The 16,116-nt window shown below is 37.8% G+C and overlaps 2 protein-coding genes across 10 annotated transcripts in view; one reads left to right on the top strand and one right to left on the bottom strand.

Moving 5' to 3' along the window:
• The window catches only part of VPS54 (VPS54 subunit of GARP complex), a 109,961-nt gene extending 96,615 nt beyond the window's left edge, over window positions 1-13,346 (top strand). For all 3 annotated transcript variants that reach the window (XM_043468876.1, XM_043468874.1, XM_043468877.1), the window contains one exon: window positions 11,950-13,346. In XM_043468876.1, the coding sequence (XP_043324811.1) occupies window positions 11,950-12,055 (106 nt within the window). In that variant the 3' untranslated portion in view covers window positions 12,056-13,346. The remainder of the gene's footprint in view (window positions 1-11,949) is intronic.
• Window positions 13,347-13,946: 600 nt separating this feature from the next.
• UGP2 (UDP-glucose pyrophosphorylase 2) overlaps window positions 13,947-16,116 on the bottom strand; it is a 54,766-nt gene continuing 52,596 nt past the window's right edge. For all 7 annotated transcript variants that reach the window (XM_043468883.1, XM_043468879.1, XM_043468881.1 and 4 more), the window contains 2 exons: window positions 15,508-15,612; window positions 13,947-14,403 (listed from right to left, as the gene is read on the bottom strand). In XM_043468883.1, coding sequence (XP_043324818.1) covers window positions 14,296-14,403; window positions 15,508-15,612 — 213 coding nt within the window. In that variant the 3' untranslated portion in view covers window positions 13,947-14,295. The remainder of the gene's footprint in view (window positions 14,404-15,507; window positions 15,613-16,116) is intronic.

The raw sequence follows: 16,116 nt of genomic DNA, 5'->3' as shown, positions 1-16,116 counted from the left end.
CACAGCTTTTCTTCTAAGGAGCAAGCATCTTTTAATTTCATGGCTGCAGTCACCATCTGCAGTAATTTTGGAGACCAAAAAAATAAAATCCGTCATTGTTTCCCCATCTATTTGCCATGAAGTGATGGGACCAGATGCCAAGATCTTCATTTTTTGAACGTTGAGTTTTAAACCAGCTTTTTCACTCTCCTGTTTCACTTTTATCAAGTTTCACTTTTATCAGGTTCTTTAGTTCCTCTTCACTTTCTGCCACAAGGGTGGTGTCATCTGCATATCTGAGGTTATTAATATTTCTCCCAACAATCTTGATTCCACCTTATGCTTCATCCAGCCCAGTGTTTCTCATGATGTACTCTGCTTTGAAGTTAAATAAGCAGGGTGACAATATACAGCCTTGACATACTCCTTTCCCAATTTGGAACCAGTTCATTGTTCCATGTCCAGTTCTAACTGTTGCTTCTTGACCTGCATACAGGTTTCTCAAGAGGCAGGTCAGGTAGTCTGGTATTCCCATCTCTTTAAGAATTTTCCAGTTTTTTCCATCCACACAAAGGATTTAGCCAAGTCAATAAAGCAGAAGTAGATGCTTTTCTGGAATTCTCTTATTTTTTTCCATGATCCAATGGATGCTGGCAATTTGATCTCTAGTTCCTCTGCCTTTTCTAAATCCAGTTTGACCATTTGGAAGCTCCCAGTTCACATACTATTGAGGCCTAGCTTGGAGAATTTTGAGAACTACTTTACTAGCTTGTGAGATGAGTGCAATTGTGCAGTAGTTTGAGCATTCTTTGACGTTCCTAAAAGAAATGAAAACTTACCTTTTCCAGTCCTGTGGCCACTGCTGAGTTTTCCAAATTTTCTGGCATATTGAGTGCGGCATTTTAGCAGCAGCATCTGTCAGGATTTGAAATAGCTCAGCTGGAATTCCATCACCTGCCCTAGCTTTGTTCGTAGAGATGCTTCCTAAGGCCCCCTTGACTTTGCTCCACGATGTCTGGCTCTGGGTGAGTCATCACACCATCATTGTTATCTGTGTCGTGAAGATCTTTTTTGTATAGTTTTTCTGTGTATTCTTGCCACATCTTCTTAATAGCTTCTGCTTCTCTTAGGTCTATACCATTTCTGTTCTTCATTGTGCCCATCTTTGCATAAAATGTTCCCTTGGTGTCTCTAATTTTCTTGAAGAGATCTCGTCTTTCCCATTCTATTGTTTTCCTCTATTTCTTTGCAATGATCACTTAGGAAGGCTTTCTTATCTCCTCTGCATGGATATCTTTCCTTTTCTCCTTTACCTTTCACTTCTCTTCTTTTTTCAGCTATTTGTAAGGGCTCTTCAGACAACCATTTTGCCTTTTGCATTTCTTTTTCTTGGGGAAGGTTTAGATCACTGCCTCCTGTACAATGTTACAAACCTCTATCTATAGTTCTTCAGGCACTCTATCAGATCTAATTCCTTGAATCTATTTATCACTTCCACTATGTAATTATAAGGGATTTGATTCAGATGATAGCTGAATGGCCTAGTGATTTTCCCCTTTTTTCTTCAATTTGACAATAAGGAGTTCATGATCTGAGCCACAGTCACCTCCCAGTCTTTCTTTTTTTTTCATTTATTTTTATTAGTTGGAGGCTAATTACTTTACAATATTGTAGTGGCTTTTGTCATACATTGACATGAATCAGCCATGGATTTACATTTTTTTTTTTTTTTTGCTTATTGTATAGAGCGTCTCCATCTTTGGCTGCAAAGAATATAATCAATCTAATTTCAGTATTGACCATCTGGTGATGTCCATGTGTAGAGTTGTTCCTTGTGTTGTTGGAGGGTGTATATAATACACACACACACACAATGGAATGCTACTAAACCATAGAAAAGAATGAAAACTTGCCATTTGCAGCAACATGGATGTACGTGGAGGACATTAGGCTAAGTGAAATAAGTCAGACAGAGAAAGACAAAAACTGTATGATATCACTTAGAGGTGGAATCTAAGAAATACAAGAAATGGGTGAATATATATAACAAAAAAGAAGTTGACTCACAGATGCAGAGTATAAACTAGTGGTTACCAGTGGGGAGGAGGAGAAACGTTAGGATGGGGGAGTGGGAGGTGAGACAGTGTTTTGGCGATCACATGTGGGGGGGTGGTACTTCTAGTACCTAGTGGATGGACTTTACAGCTGACTCCTACAGCAAAGAATAATCCAACTCCAATGTCAATAATCCCAAGATAGAGAAAAGAATATGCAGAGTTTAATTAACATTTTCTAACATTAGTAGGAGCTGTGAGCATAGAGATTAGATGTAGCTTTTATTTTCTTCTTTTTTAAATTCAGGTTTTCTAAGATTTCTATAAGAAATGTACTTTAAGATTTTTAAACATCATTTTATTATGAAAACTTGCCAAGCTGCAAGAATTTTACAGTGAACGCCCATGTACCTGAGAGAGACTGGGACCTGGGACCATTTGTTGCAGTGGTTCCACTTGGACAAACATCTCCCTGAACAACAAAATGCAAAGAAACTAGAGGGGACTAAAAATAACTTCACACTTTCGCAGCTGGGGGCAAATTATAAACCAACTGCCATTTCTGGTGTGGGAGCAAACTGAGGGTCCTGCACATGGACCTGCAACCTTCAGCGAATGTTTTACTTGTGTTTACACAGTATCCTCACGTCTGCATTGCTCTCTCCCTCCACGGGGTCGCAAACAGTTGGACATTGCTGAACCACTAACGCATTCACATTCACATTCATTAGTTCATCTTATTTTTTTTTTTAATGTATTTCAGAGTAAGTTGAAGGCTTCAGTTAACTGTCTCTGTTTCTGTATTTTTTTTTAAAAATTGCTATTCTCTTCATTTGCACTTTGCAAAACTAGAAGACCGTCCCATAGTCGCTGTTACAAAACCCCCAGTTCTCCCTGAGAAACGCCAGAGAAAGATAAAACACAGTGTAAGTTCCTATTTTTGCTTTCATTTTGTCGTAATGGCTCGAAGTCTCTTTTTGCCTTGGAGTGGTAAGTCTTTAAAATATTTTATTCTCTTCTAACAAAAGCAAATATTGTGTATTAATGCATATATATGGAATCTAGAAAAAAGGTACTGATGAACCTATTTGCAGGGCAGGAATAGAGACACACACATAGAGAATGAATTTGTGGCCACAGCGGAGGGAGGTGGGGGCAAGAAGGAGGTGTGATGAATTGAGACAGTAGCACTGAAACATACACATTACTAGGTGTAAAATAGATAGCTAGTGTGGAGTTGCTATATAACACGGGGAGTGCAACCCAGCACTATGTGACAACTTTGAGGGGTAGACTGGGGTGGGGGTGAGGTTCAAGAGACAGGTGACATGTGTACACTTATGGCTGACTCACGTTGTTGTATGGCAGAAGCCAACCCAACATCATAAAGCAATTATCCTAAACAGACACAGAGAACAGACATACGGACATGGGGAGAGGGGAGGAGAGGGTGAGATGTATGGAAACAGTAACATGGAAACTTACATTACCATAGGTAAAGTAGATCGTCAGCAGGAATTTGCTGTCTGGCTCAGGAAACTCGAAAAGGGGCTCTGTATCAACCTACAGGGGCAGGATTGGGAGGGGGTTTCAGAAGGGAGGGGATATATGTATGCCTATGACTGATTCATGTTGAGGTTTGACAGAAAACAACAAAATTCTGTAAAGCAATTATCCTTCCATTTAAAAAAGTATTTTATTTAAAAAAAAGCAATTATCCTCCAATTAAAAATAAATTTTAAAATAAATAATAAAAAATTTTTAAATATTTCATTCTCTTTAAGTAGAAATAGCAAGGACACGTCAACTCTCATACTCTATCTTGTTCTCAGCGTTGTGGCTTGGGCAGGGGGCATCCACTTGGTTTGCTCTTTTAGACCATGGCTGAGGTATGCCTCCTATGTAAATACCTGGAGGAATTAAGATGGGGCACCTTCAGCATGGTTTCATCAGGCAATGGGGCTCTTCAGAGCTTGCAACCTCTTATATTCCGTCGTACAAGGATGGGATCAAACTGAGCTTCTGGGGGTGGTGGTTGTACTGTGCTCCGTCGAGTCCTACTCTTAGCAACTCCATGGAGAGAGGAGCCTGGCGAGCTGCAGTCCACCGGATTTTTCAGGCACGAGTACTGGAGCGGGCTGCCGTTTCCTTCTGCAGGAGATCTTTGCCATCTCGTCTCCTGCGGCTCCTGCATTACTGGGAAATGCTTGCAAACCATGAATCTCATATAAGAATGGATTCTTTCGTGTCCGGGCGAGATTTTTGACATGGAAAGCTGCCCGTGCTCATTTTTCTTCCTGAAACTGAGTTGGATTCTTCCGGATCCACTTGCTTAGCGGGTCAGAATTTCTGCTGGGGTCTCACCTTGTTGGTGTTTATTGGCTCAGAACAAGACAGCTGAGCTGCGTGTGGACGGCGCCCCCTGGTGGTCACATATGGGTGGGACAGAACCTGCAAAGGGCTCGTTAACACTGCAAGGTTTCTCTTGCGATCTGAAGCTCCCATGACAGGAACTGAAAATTGATAAGGATCCTTCGTCTGTTCCGGAGAGATCACATATGCTTCCTACTCCCAATTTTGGAAGCCCCAACCTGTATTATATAAAACATATTAAAATTGTTCCTCATTCCATGCTATGTGGGTTTGGTTTTGTTTTATGGGTTTTGTTGTTTTTTTTTTTTTTTTTTTTGCTAAAAATACCAAGAGGATTTCTAGAATTATTGCCCAGGATAAACTCATTTAATTGTCCAAGCCTTATGATTTTTTTGATGTTTTTGGCCGCAGTGGGCAGCTTTTTTTTTTTTTAATTTTTTATTTTATTTTATTTTTTTTAATTAGTTGGAGGCTAATTACTTCACAATATTTCAGTGGGTTTTGTCATACATTGATATGAATCAGCCATAGATTTACACGTATTCCCCATCCCGATCCCCCCTCCCACCTCCCTCTCCACCCGATTCCTCTGGGTCTTCCCAGTGCACCAGGCCCGAGCACTTTCTCATGCATCCCACCTGGGCTGCGTGATCTGTTTCACCATAGATAGTATACATGCTGTTCTTTTGAAACATCCCACCCTCACCTTCTCCCACAGAGTTCAAAAGTCTGTTCTGTATTTCTGTGTCTCTTTTTCTGTTTTGCATATAGGGTTATCGTTACCATCTTTCTAAATTCCATATATATGTGTTAGTATGCTGTAATGTTCTTTATCTTTCTGGCTTACTTCACTCTGTATAATGGGCTCCAGTTTCATCCATCTCATTAGAACTGATTCAAATGAATTCTTTTTAATGGCTGAGTAATATTCCATGGTGTATATGTACCACAGCTTCCTTATCCATTCATCTGCTGATGGGCATCTAGGTTGCTTCCATGTCCTGGCTATTATAAACAGTGCTGCGATGAACATTGGGGTGCACGTGTCTCTTTCAGATCTGGTTTCCTCAGTGTGTATGCCCAGAAGTGGGATTGCTGGGTCATATGGCAGTTCTATTTCCAGTTGTTTAAGAAATCTCCACACTGTTCTCCATAGTGGCTGTACTAGTTTGCATTCCCACCAACAGTGTAAGAGGGTTCCCTTTTCTCCACACCCTCTCCAGCATTTATTGCTTGTAGACTTTTGGATAGCAGCCATCCTGACTGGCGTGTAATGGTACCTCATTGTGGTTTTGATTTGCATTTCTCTGATAATGAGTGATGTTGAGCATCTTTTCATGTGTTTGTTAGCCATCTGTATGTCTTCTTTGGAGAAATGTCTGTTTAGTTCTTTGGCCCATTTTTTGATTGGGTCATTTATTTTTCTGGAATTGAGCTGCAGGAGTTGCTTGTATATTTTTGAGATTAATCCTTTGTCTGTTTCTTCATTTGCTATTATTTTCTCCCAATCTGAGGGCTGTCTTTTCACCTTACTTATAGTTTCCTTTGTAGTGCAAAAGCTTTTAAGTTTCATTAGGTCCCATTTGTTTATTTTGCTTTTATTTCCAATATTCTGGGAGGTGGGTCATAGAGGATCTTGCTGTGGTTTATGTCGGAGAGTGTTTTGCCTATGTTCTCCTCTAGGAGTTTTATAGTTTCTGGTCTTACATTTTAGATCTTTAATCCATTTTGAGTTTATTTTTGTGTATGGTGTTAGAAAGTGTTCTAGTTTCATTCTTTTACAAGTGGTTGACCAGTTTTCCCAGCACCACTTGTTAAAGAGGTTGTCTTTTTTCCATTGTATATCCTTGCCTCCTTTGTCAAAGATAAGGTGTCCATAGGTTTGTGGATTTATCTCTGGGCTTTCTATTCTGTTCCATTGATCTATATTTCTGTCTTTGTGCCAGTACCATACTGTCTTGATGACTGTGGCTTTGTAGTAGAGTCTGAAGTCAGGCAGGTTGATTCCTCCAGTTCCATTCTTCTTTCTCAAGATTACTTTGGCTATTCGAGGTTTTTTGTATTTCCATACAAATTGTGAAATTCTTTGTCTAGTTCTGTGAAAAAATACCGTTGGTAGCTTGATTAGGGATTGCATTGAATCTATAGATTGCTTTGGGTAGAATAGCCATTTTGACAATATTGATTCTTCCAATCCATGAACACGGTATGTTTCTCCATCTGTTTGTGTCCTCTTTGATTTCTTTCATCAGTGTTTTATAGTTTTATATGATATAGGTCTTTTGTTTCTTTAGGTAGATATACTCCTAAGTATATTCTTTTTTGTTGCAATGGTGAATGGTATTGTTTCCTTAATTTCTCTTTCTGTTTTTTCATTGTTAGTATATAGGAATGCAAGGGATTTCTGTGTGTTAATTTTATATCCTGCAACTTTACTATATTCATTGATTAGTTCTAGTAATTTTCTGGTAGAGTCTTTAGGGTTTTCTATGTAGAGGATCATGTCATCTGCAAACAGTGAGAGTTTCACTTCTTCTTTTCCTATCTGGATTCCTTTTACTTCTTTTTCTGCTCTGATTGCTGTGGCCAAAACTTCCAACACTATGTTGAACAGTAGTGGCATCACCTGTTATTTTCTTTGTTAATATAACTATTTGGGGATTGGCACCTTCAAAATCTTCATTGTCTCACACTTTTAAAGACAGTAATACTTAGTAAGTCAAATATGTCTTTGAGTGATTCCTTGAAGGATAGAATTTCCTAAGAACTTACCTCTAGACTCTAGCCAAAGATAGGAATTTTTTTTTCCTGAAATGGCTCTAAAATTTTACTTTCTTCAAGCTGAAATTGGGACATAACATAAAATCAAACATTTCACAGTTAAAAATTCAGTGGCCCTTAGTACCTTCACAACACCACCTCTGTGCAACCACCAGCTTTGTCTAGTTCCAAACATTTTATAGAATGAAGAAGAGCAGAGGCTAATAGAGTTCTGCCAAGAGAACGCACTGGTCATAGCAAACACCCTCTTCTAACAACACAAGAGAAGACTCTACACATGGACATCACCAGATGGTCAACACCGAAATCAGATTGATTATATTCTTTGCAGCCAAAGATGGAGATGCTCTATAGAGTCAGCAAAAACAAGACCGGGAGCTGACTGTGGCTCAGATCATGAACTCCTTATTGCCAAATTCAGACTTAAATTGAAGAAAGTAGGGAAAACCACTAGACCATTCAGGTATGACCTAAATCAAATCCCTAACGATTATACAGTGGAAGTGAGAAATAGATTTTAGGGACTAGATCTGATGGACAAAGTGCCTGATGAACTATGGATGGAGGTTCATGACATTGTACAGGAGACAGGGAGCAAGACCATCCCCAAGAAAAAGAAATGCAAAAAAGCAAAATGGCTGTCTGAGGAGCCTTACAAATAGCTGTGAAAAGAAGAGAAGCCAAAAGCAAAGGAGAAGGAAAGATATACCCATTTGAATGCAGAGTTCCAAAGAATAGCAAGGATAAGAAAGCCTTCCTCAGCGATCAATGCAAAGAAATAGAGGAAAACAACAGAATGGGAAAGACTAGAGATGTCTTCAAGAAAATTAGAAATACCAAAGGAACATTTCATGCAAAGATGGGCTCAATAATAGGACAGAAATGGTATGGACCTAACAGAAGCAGAAGATATTAAGAAGAGGTGGCAAGAATACACAGAAGAACTGTACAAAAAAGATCTTCACGACCCAGATAATCACGATGGTGTGATCACTCACCTAGAGCCAGACATCCTGGAATGTGAAGTCAAGTGGGCCTTAGGAAGCATCACTATGAACAAAGCTAGTGGAGGTGATGAAATTCCAGTTGAGCTATTTCAAACCCTAAAAGATGATTCTGTCAAAGTGCTGCACTTGATATGCCAGCAAATTTGTAAAACTGAGCAGTGGCCACAGGACTGGAAAAGGTCAGTTTTCATTCCAATCCCTAAGAAAGGCAATCCCAAAGAATGCTCAAACTACTGCACAATTGCACTCATCTCACACACTAGCAAAGTAATGCTCAAAATTCTCCAAGCCAGGCTTCAGCAATACGTGAACTGTGAACTTCTAGATCTTCAAGCTGGTTTTAGAAAAGGCTGAGGAACCAGAGATCAAATTGCCAAAATCCATTGGATCATCGAAAAACCAAGAGAGTTCCAGAAAAACATCTATTTCTGGTTTATTGACTATGCCAAAGCTTTTGACTGTGTGGATCACAATAAGCTGTGGAAAATTCTGAAAGAGATGGGAATACCAGACCACCTGACCTGCCTCTTGAGAAACGTGTATGCAGGTTAGGAAGCAACAGTTAGAACTGGACATGGAACAACAGACTGGTTCCAAGTTGGGAAGGAATACGTCAAGGCTGCTTATTGTCACCCTGCTTATTTTACTTTTATTCAGAGTACATCATGAGAAATGCTGGGCTGGAAGAAGCACAAGCTGGAATCAAGATTACTGGGAGAAATATCAATAACCTCAGATATGCAGATGACACCACCCTTAGGGCAGAAAGCAAAGAACTAAAGAGACTCTTGACGAAAGTGAAAGGGGAGCGTGAAAGGTTGGCTTAAAGCTCAACATTCAGGAAACAAAGATCATGGCATCAGGTCCTATCACTTCATGGCAAGTAGATGGAGAAACAGTGGAAACAGTGGCAGACTTTATTTTTTTTGGCTCCAAAATCACTGCAGATGGTGACTGCAGCCATAAAATGGACACTTGCTCCTTGGAAGAAAAGTTATGACCAACCTAGCCAGCATATTAAAAAGCAGAGACATTACTTTGTCAGCAAAGGTCTGTCTAGTCAAGGCTATGGTTTTCCAGTAGTCATGTATGGATGTGAGAGTTGGACTATAAAGAAAGCTGAGTGCCAAAGAATATGCTTTTGTCCAACATGGAGAAGGCTCTTGAGCATCCCTTTGACAGGTAGGAGATCCAACCAGTCCATCCTAAAGGAGATCAGTCCTAAATGTTCATTGGAAGGACTGATGATAAAGCTGAAACTCCAGTACTTTGGCCACTTGATGCAAAGTACTGACTCATTTCAAAAAACCCTGATGCTGGGAAGGATTGAAGGCAAGAGGAGAAGGGGACGACAGAGGGTGAGATGGTTGAATGGCATCACTGACTCAGTGGACATGAGTTTGAGTCAACTCCAGAGTTGGTGATGGACAGGGAGGCCTGGTGTGCTGCAGTCCATGGGGTCGCAAAGAGTTGGACACAGCTGAGCAACTGAACTGAACTGAAACATTTTACTACCCCAAGAGGAAATCCCAGGCCCGTTAAGTGTGCATGCTTATGTCTGACTGCGATCTTATGGACTGGAGCCTGGTACCCTCCTCCAGGGGATCTTTCCTACCCAGGCATCGAACCTGCGTCTTTTATGTCGCCTGCATTTGCAGGTGGGTTTTTTACCACCAGCACCACCTTGGAAACCCCATTAGGCAGTGTTGCCTTCCTTCTCCCCAGCAACCACATGTGTTCTTTTTAATGTGATTTTCTTTTTCTCTATTTTAATACATTTTTAAAATACAGAGACATATGGAGAATATTTGTATTCCTGTTATTTAGAATTGATCAGTATTAACATTTTTCATTTTCACTTGAAAACAAAGTTCAGCATTGTTTTTAAATTGGCATTCCAAACAAAGCTTGAGTACCCCTTGACCCTTATCTCCAGTCCTTTTCTCTTTTTCCCAGCCCCTCTGCAGTGTTTCTAGTAAATCTGGTCTATATCCTTCAGGTTATTCTGATTTATTTACCTCTTTATCTCAGGAAAAATGTGGAGCTGCTTTATGAATTTAGTTACATGATATTTTGTACATATGCTGCTTGCTTTTTCTGTTATTTTACTTATGCTGATATATAAAAATCATCCATTTTTAATTGCTTTATTGTATTCTTCCACATGAATCAACCATATTTAATGTATCCATTTCACCTAGTGATTGATTTTAGGTGATTTTTTTCCCTTACAATCATGCCACAATGAAGATCTTCCCTTATACATGTCTAATGATGTGATCTTTTCTTTAGGGTGCATATCTAGAAGTGAATCAGATGTACATTTTCACTCCACTAGGATTTGCCAGAATGCTCTCCAAAGTGACTGTGCAAAGTTTACATTCCCTTTTATTCCACATCTTGCCAGCATTTGCTGTTACATTTTTTAATTGTTGCCAGTCTAATGGATACAATGGTATTTTGTTTTGATTTGCATTTCCTAGTGTTTGTCTTTACATATTTGTCATTCAGGTGTTCTCATCTGTGACTTTTCATATTCTTTGCCCATTTTTTATCTGGGTATTATTTTTTTCTTGCTGATTTTAGATTTTTGCATATGCCTTCAAATTAATCCTTCTTTGGTTACATATATTGCACATATTTGCTTTTTTGTCCTTTTAGCAAACAAAAATTCTCAACTTTGATGTACAGCATATACTTTCTATGTACTTTCTTCTATAGACTATAAATAGTTGTGTTTGTTAAACATAACTTGATCTTTTAAAATGGAGATTTATGTTGTTTAATTTTTAATGTGGGAAACTTGCCTTAAAAAGACTTTGTTCTTTTCTGAGCCTCTGCTGTTAGTTTCAGAGATCCTATTATTACAGAAAACATAATTTACTCTCTTTATGAATTTTAAAGCACTCGGAACCAGAAGTTTCAAACAAAAATATGGTTGTAACTAAATTCTGCCATGTGACAAGAGCTGAAACCTTAAGCACCTAAGTACAATGGTATCTATGACTCTAGTACATAAAAATATCCTTGCCCCCTGGTAGTCCAGCAATCCAGACCTTACATGCTCTTTAAAATATCAAAGCTGCATTTCCTCTTTCTTTATAAAATACTAAATCAGGATCTATTTTTTTTCTTTGTGGGCCACATCTGTCAACGTATACGTCTCATCAGACTGGTCCCTATTTCTTGTGTGTGGAGCTATGATATTAATCTGAGCCTTCTTTCCAGGAGTCTTTTTTCAAGGATAAGCATTAATGTGACAGCTAAATACTCAAAAGTGTAATTCTTGGCTTTTTGTCATGTATTGTTATATTGTCAGTATCAAGCTTTGTATCCAGTAGTACTTACACATGAGTACCAGCCTTCATTTAACTTTTTAAGATGGCACTCAGGAAACCTTGTCTTTCTTTTCCTTGAGTTCACTAGTCACATACACGTATACTCTAGTGACAACTGATAAAAAAAAAAAAGTTTACACCATTATTTTTGTTTCATTCTGTTTTAAGATAAATTTATTTGTGAAACTGACTCCAATCTTTTGAAAACACTGTTGAAAGAGACAGCATTAAATGATCTAACTATATGATAGTAGGAATCCTGCTAAGAGAAATATATTGACATTTGGTCCCTAGGGCATCCAAATTTTAAATCACAGTCAGTCTAGAAGCTAGGATAGGTCTTTTACTTTGTGAGCACAGCTACTTTATTTGAAATGAAAGCATGAGATTAAAAATAATTTTCTCTCCAATGTTTAGGTTGGTCACAGCAGATGTAGCTTTTTACACTGGAAATCTTCAAGCCTTAAAAGGCCTTAAAGATTTGGACCTAAATATGGCCGAGATATGGGAACAGAAAAGGTGATGACATACTGGAAAACTGGGCAGTTCATCTGACCAGGGGATGTGTGTTTATGATGGAAACATGGACGCCTGTGACTGAAGAACTGAATCTGGAGCCCACCATGAACCGGGATTGGGGAAGGGGAAAAGGAGTGTGTCAGTGTTGGGAAACTGGGATTCAGTGGGATCTACAAGGAATGCCATCTGTGTGCTTCCTTCAGTGAGGAGTAACTGATCAGGTGTCTATAACATTTTTCATTCTCTCTGGAAACAGACTCAGGTTTCTTTGGACCAAATCCAAAAGAACACATAGCTGTAACACAGCTGTAGTTGACTAGAATGCTCTGTATACTTTATATTAAAAAATGCTTTGCATTTCCTCCAGTGCAATGAAATTCATACAGTGTCCCACTTTATTTAATGATGGTACAATTTAAAATATTAAAATCTTACTCAACCTCTGTAGAAAGTTTTCTCTATGAAAGTAAAGCTGTTTGAAAATTATTTTTTTACAGATCTTTCTATAAAAAATAAACATCTTTTGATTGCTTGGATTTAGGAATTCAGTTTTTGTTTTAGTGACCAATGTTAAGTTTCAGGCTTTGTGTGTTGCAAATTTAATCTTTTTATCACCACTGTATGTCAGCTGCGTAAAAGCCTTCCAGAATAGTCTAAATACTTGAAAGGCTGATCACAAGTAATAATAAAAGAGTAAGATTTTGGTGTTTATTTATGCAACTATTAATTTAAATACTTATCAGATGTGGTATATGAAAGCCTGCAGTTTAACAGCTGTATTTTTATAAAAGTATCTATGAAGGGTTGGGGTGTTTTTTTCCTTTTTATTTTTAGAGGCAAGAATACATTTTCATATATTCTGCCTAATCTTGAGTTCTCATTTTAACATTTAGATAACGTTGAAGTATGCCCCCCCCTTGGGCTCTTGTTTGTAAGTTACTTTCAGTGTGTATATGAACAAAGACCAGGGATAGATAGAACTTTTAAAATATAGGCTGCTGTGTTGGGGCCAGAAATATAAGGTGATGAGTAAATTATTTAAATTAAAGACTTTTATAATACCTACCTTCAAAATTAGAATTAAATGAAAGTGCCTGTGCCTCACTTCACACCAGGAATCTTGCCTAACCCTGTCAGAGTGCCTAACCTTGTGGTGATTATGTACAATGAAATAGTCTTATTTTGTGCTCTTTGGTTTCCTGAAAGGAAAGCCTGTTTTCTTTCCTTTATCCTTATTACAGAGGTATGTCATTGGTTCTTAAACTGTCTGTCTAAAATAAAGCTGTAAAACATTATCAGACTTTAAAAGACAACTTTTTTTAATAGTATACAGTAAATTTTAAAGAAAATAAGCAACTTACTCAAAAACAAGCATGGAAGAACTGAAAAATGTAATTGATTCTTAGAGAAAAGCCAAAATTCAAACTACCAGCAGACCTGGATTTGGAAGGTTTATTCAAGAACATTTTCAGTGACAGCAAAGCAGCTTCAAGAAATGAAGCTTCAAGGAAAGGGAACTTTTTATAAAGTTATACCCTCACCCCGCTATACTAGAGAACAAGGGTGTGAGAGAAATGCCCACCCCACCCCCTTCAGCTGGGAAAAGAAATACCACTTTGTTTCAGTAAATGGAGAGTCTGTGGAAAGCATGGCAGGCATCCCAGTTTCAAAACTAGATGAAAGATATACCTTCAAGTTTAATTCCTATGGAAATAATGATGTGGTTAATTCTCAGAAATGTAAAAACTGGATTTGTTAGTTAACTGGCCAGCGAGCACTTAAATATTCCAGGAGCAAATCTTTCAACTGATAGAGTAACTGTTTGTCAAGAGTAAACCAAAATTTTTCTTCAGCATTTCATAAAGTTAGCATTGAAAAGTATGAGTGTACACATGTATTGCTTCACAGCTTTATTTTTGAAATCACAAGCAGTTCAAAATGACCATCATTGAGGCCTCTGTTAAAAGATTTTCCAGCAGAGCTGCCCCAGTTTTAAGATTAAACAATATTGCACTTTCAGATGAATTAACTTTCAGGATCTTCTTCAAAAAAGAAAGTATTGCTTCCATCTGTGCTTTTCTTAGACTAAAAGCATACTGCAGAAAACTCTACTTTAAAAATTAACACTGCAGGGTACAGTAACATAGAACAGTACCTGCCTATTTTATAATCTTAGAGGAACTTTTCATTGTAAGAAACTGTTCAGCCCATAATTAGTATAAAGTGTGTACAGTATTTTTCATTTCAGTGGTCCAAGATACGCAGGTTCCCAGATACAATCTTATTCTCTAATACTGCTCCAGGTGGGATGTCAATTCGGTCACCGTGATTTGCGATGATGATAACCGTTCCCTAAGTGACAGAAAAAACAAGAGTAATTGCAACGGCGAGCTGAAATGCAGTTGATTTTCCTACAGTTATCAAGTTTATGTAGAACTTCACTTACAATGGAGTAAGTGTATTTATAAACAACGTGAAACACGAAAAACAAATGGCCTGTTAGGGAGAACTGTAATGTGTCCTGTCAACCCTGGCAGTAGTTCTGGCACCATCTCTGATAAGGAGGCAAGGAGTCTAGAAGTGGGACGTGGACCCAGTGCCACAGTATGACTGGCCCTTTCAAAGAACTACTTGCAAGGCTGCCAGCATTATCTACCTTCAGAAACTACAAGGTGCTTGGTTTTTATCTACATACAGGTTTGTGTGTTTTTTTTTTAAAGAAGAGTTTAATGATTCATATTTCATGTCTTAAGTAAAATTGTTTAGATAAGGCAGTATCAGCAATAACTATAAATAAATATATCTATATATCTTTTTGTTTTTTTAAGATCTTCAAGTCACTTTAATAAGAACACATGAACTCTAGGTATGGAACTTTAAAAAAATACTTGATTAGGAAAAAACTGTTGTATCTTTGGTTCTGAACTTGAATACTCATACCCATAGTCCTTCCTATTTCTTATGCTAGGCTGGAATGATACTCAAAGTACCCAAGCACTGTAGTAATGTGAATGAACATCTTCATACTGATGACATTTTACTTTTAACAGGAATAGATTATAATCAGTATAAATGGAGTTGTTATTTTTTTCTACTTTCAAATAGTCATCTTTAGTGAATGCTAATTTATCAGTGATTCGATTTTAAAGACTGTCATATTTCAATAAAATAGTACCAATTCAATTATTTAATAGTGTTTGCTTTCCATTTGAATGCTATGTTCCACAAAATTCCTATACACAACAATTATGATTATATTTTAACTATGTTGTATATCTATGGACGACAGTATTAATACTAAATACTGTAGTAAGCTATTTCATTTTGAAAATGCATATCTTATAAGCAATCTGGTACAGACTAAGAAGTATTCCTTAAAATAAAGGTAAATTTAGGACTAGATGGTGAAACCTGTCTTATAAAACTATAAGAACTATAATTTTCATCATAACACACCTTTAATGAAACATTCTTGCCAAATGTCACATCTCCTGAAACTGTGAGGTGATCCAGTTCAAGCATATCTGGTATACTTTCAAATCTTCTTAGATAATCCTGAACCTGAAAGAAAAAGGGAAACATAAAAATTGTTTCAAAAGTGGGTTAAAAGAAAAAGAGGGATTAAATTAACAAGGCAGTTTACTTGAACTGTAAAACATTCTGTTTATGGCCAAGCTCAGGCCTTTTATGGGAAGAACCCTGTTTATTAAGGACTCACTGTGTGAGTAGTGAGTTTATATATCCTGTGTAGGAGAGACCAGGAGGTAAACTTTGTCCCCACAATCAAGTGTTTACACTACAGCTAAGTAGATTAGACATTAAAATAGTAATAATAAAAAGATAACCACCATGCTAAGAGCCAGGTGAGTGGTTCACATAATCTGGAGTTAGTTGGAAAAGAGATCATCATGGTTTGAAGCAAGCTAGACTGGAGCTGGGCTTTATGACATGGGTAGGATTAAGAAGAAATGGAATACAGTTCTGGAAGAACAACAGCACAAAGTATCAAGATCACTATCTTTGCCTCTTACTTCCTTAGATTTACTGGCACTAGAAATTGTCGTG

This window comes from Cervus canadensis, chromosome 5 (genome assembly GCF_019320065.1).
Source record: "Cervus canadensis isolate Bull #8, Minnesota chromosome 5, ASM1932006v1, whole genome shotgun sequence".
NCBI lineage: Eukaryota > Metazoa > Chordata > Mammalia > Artiodactyla > Cervidae > Cervus > Cervus canadensis.
The sequence above is the reverse complement of the archived record's forward strand: the minus strand, read 5'-3'. Positions and strand labels throughout refer to the sequence as shown.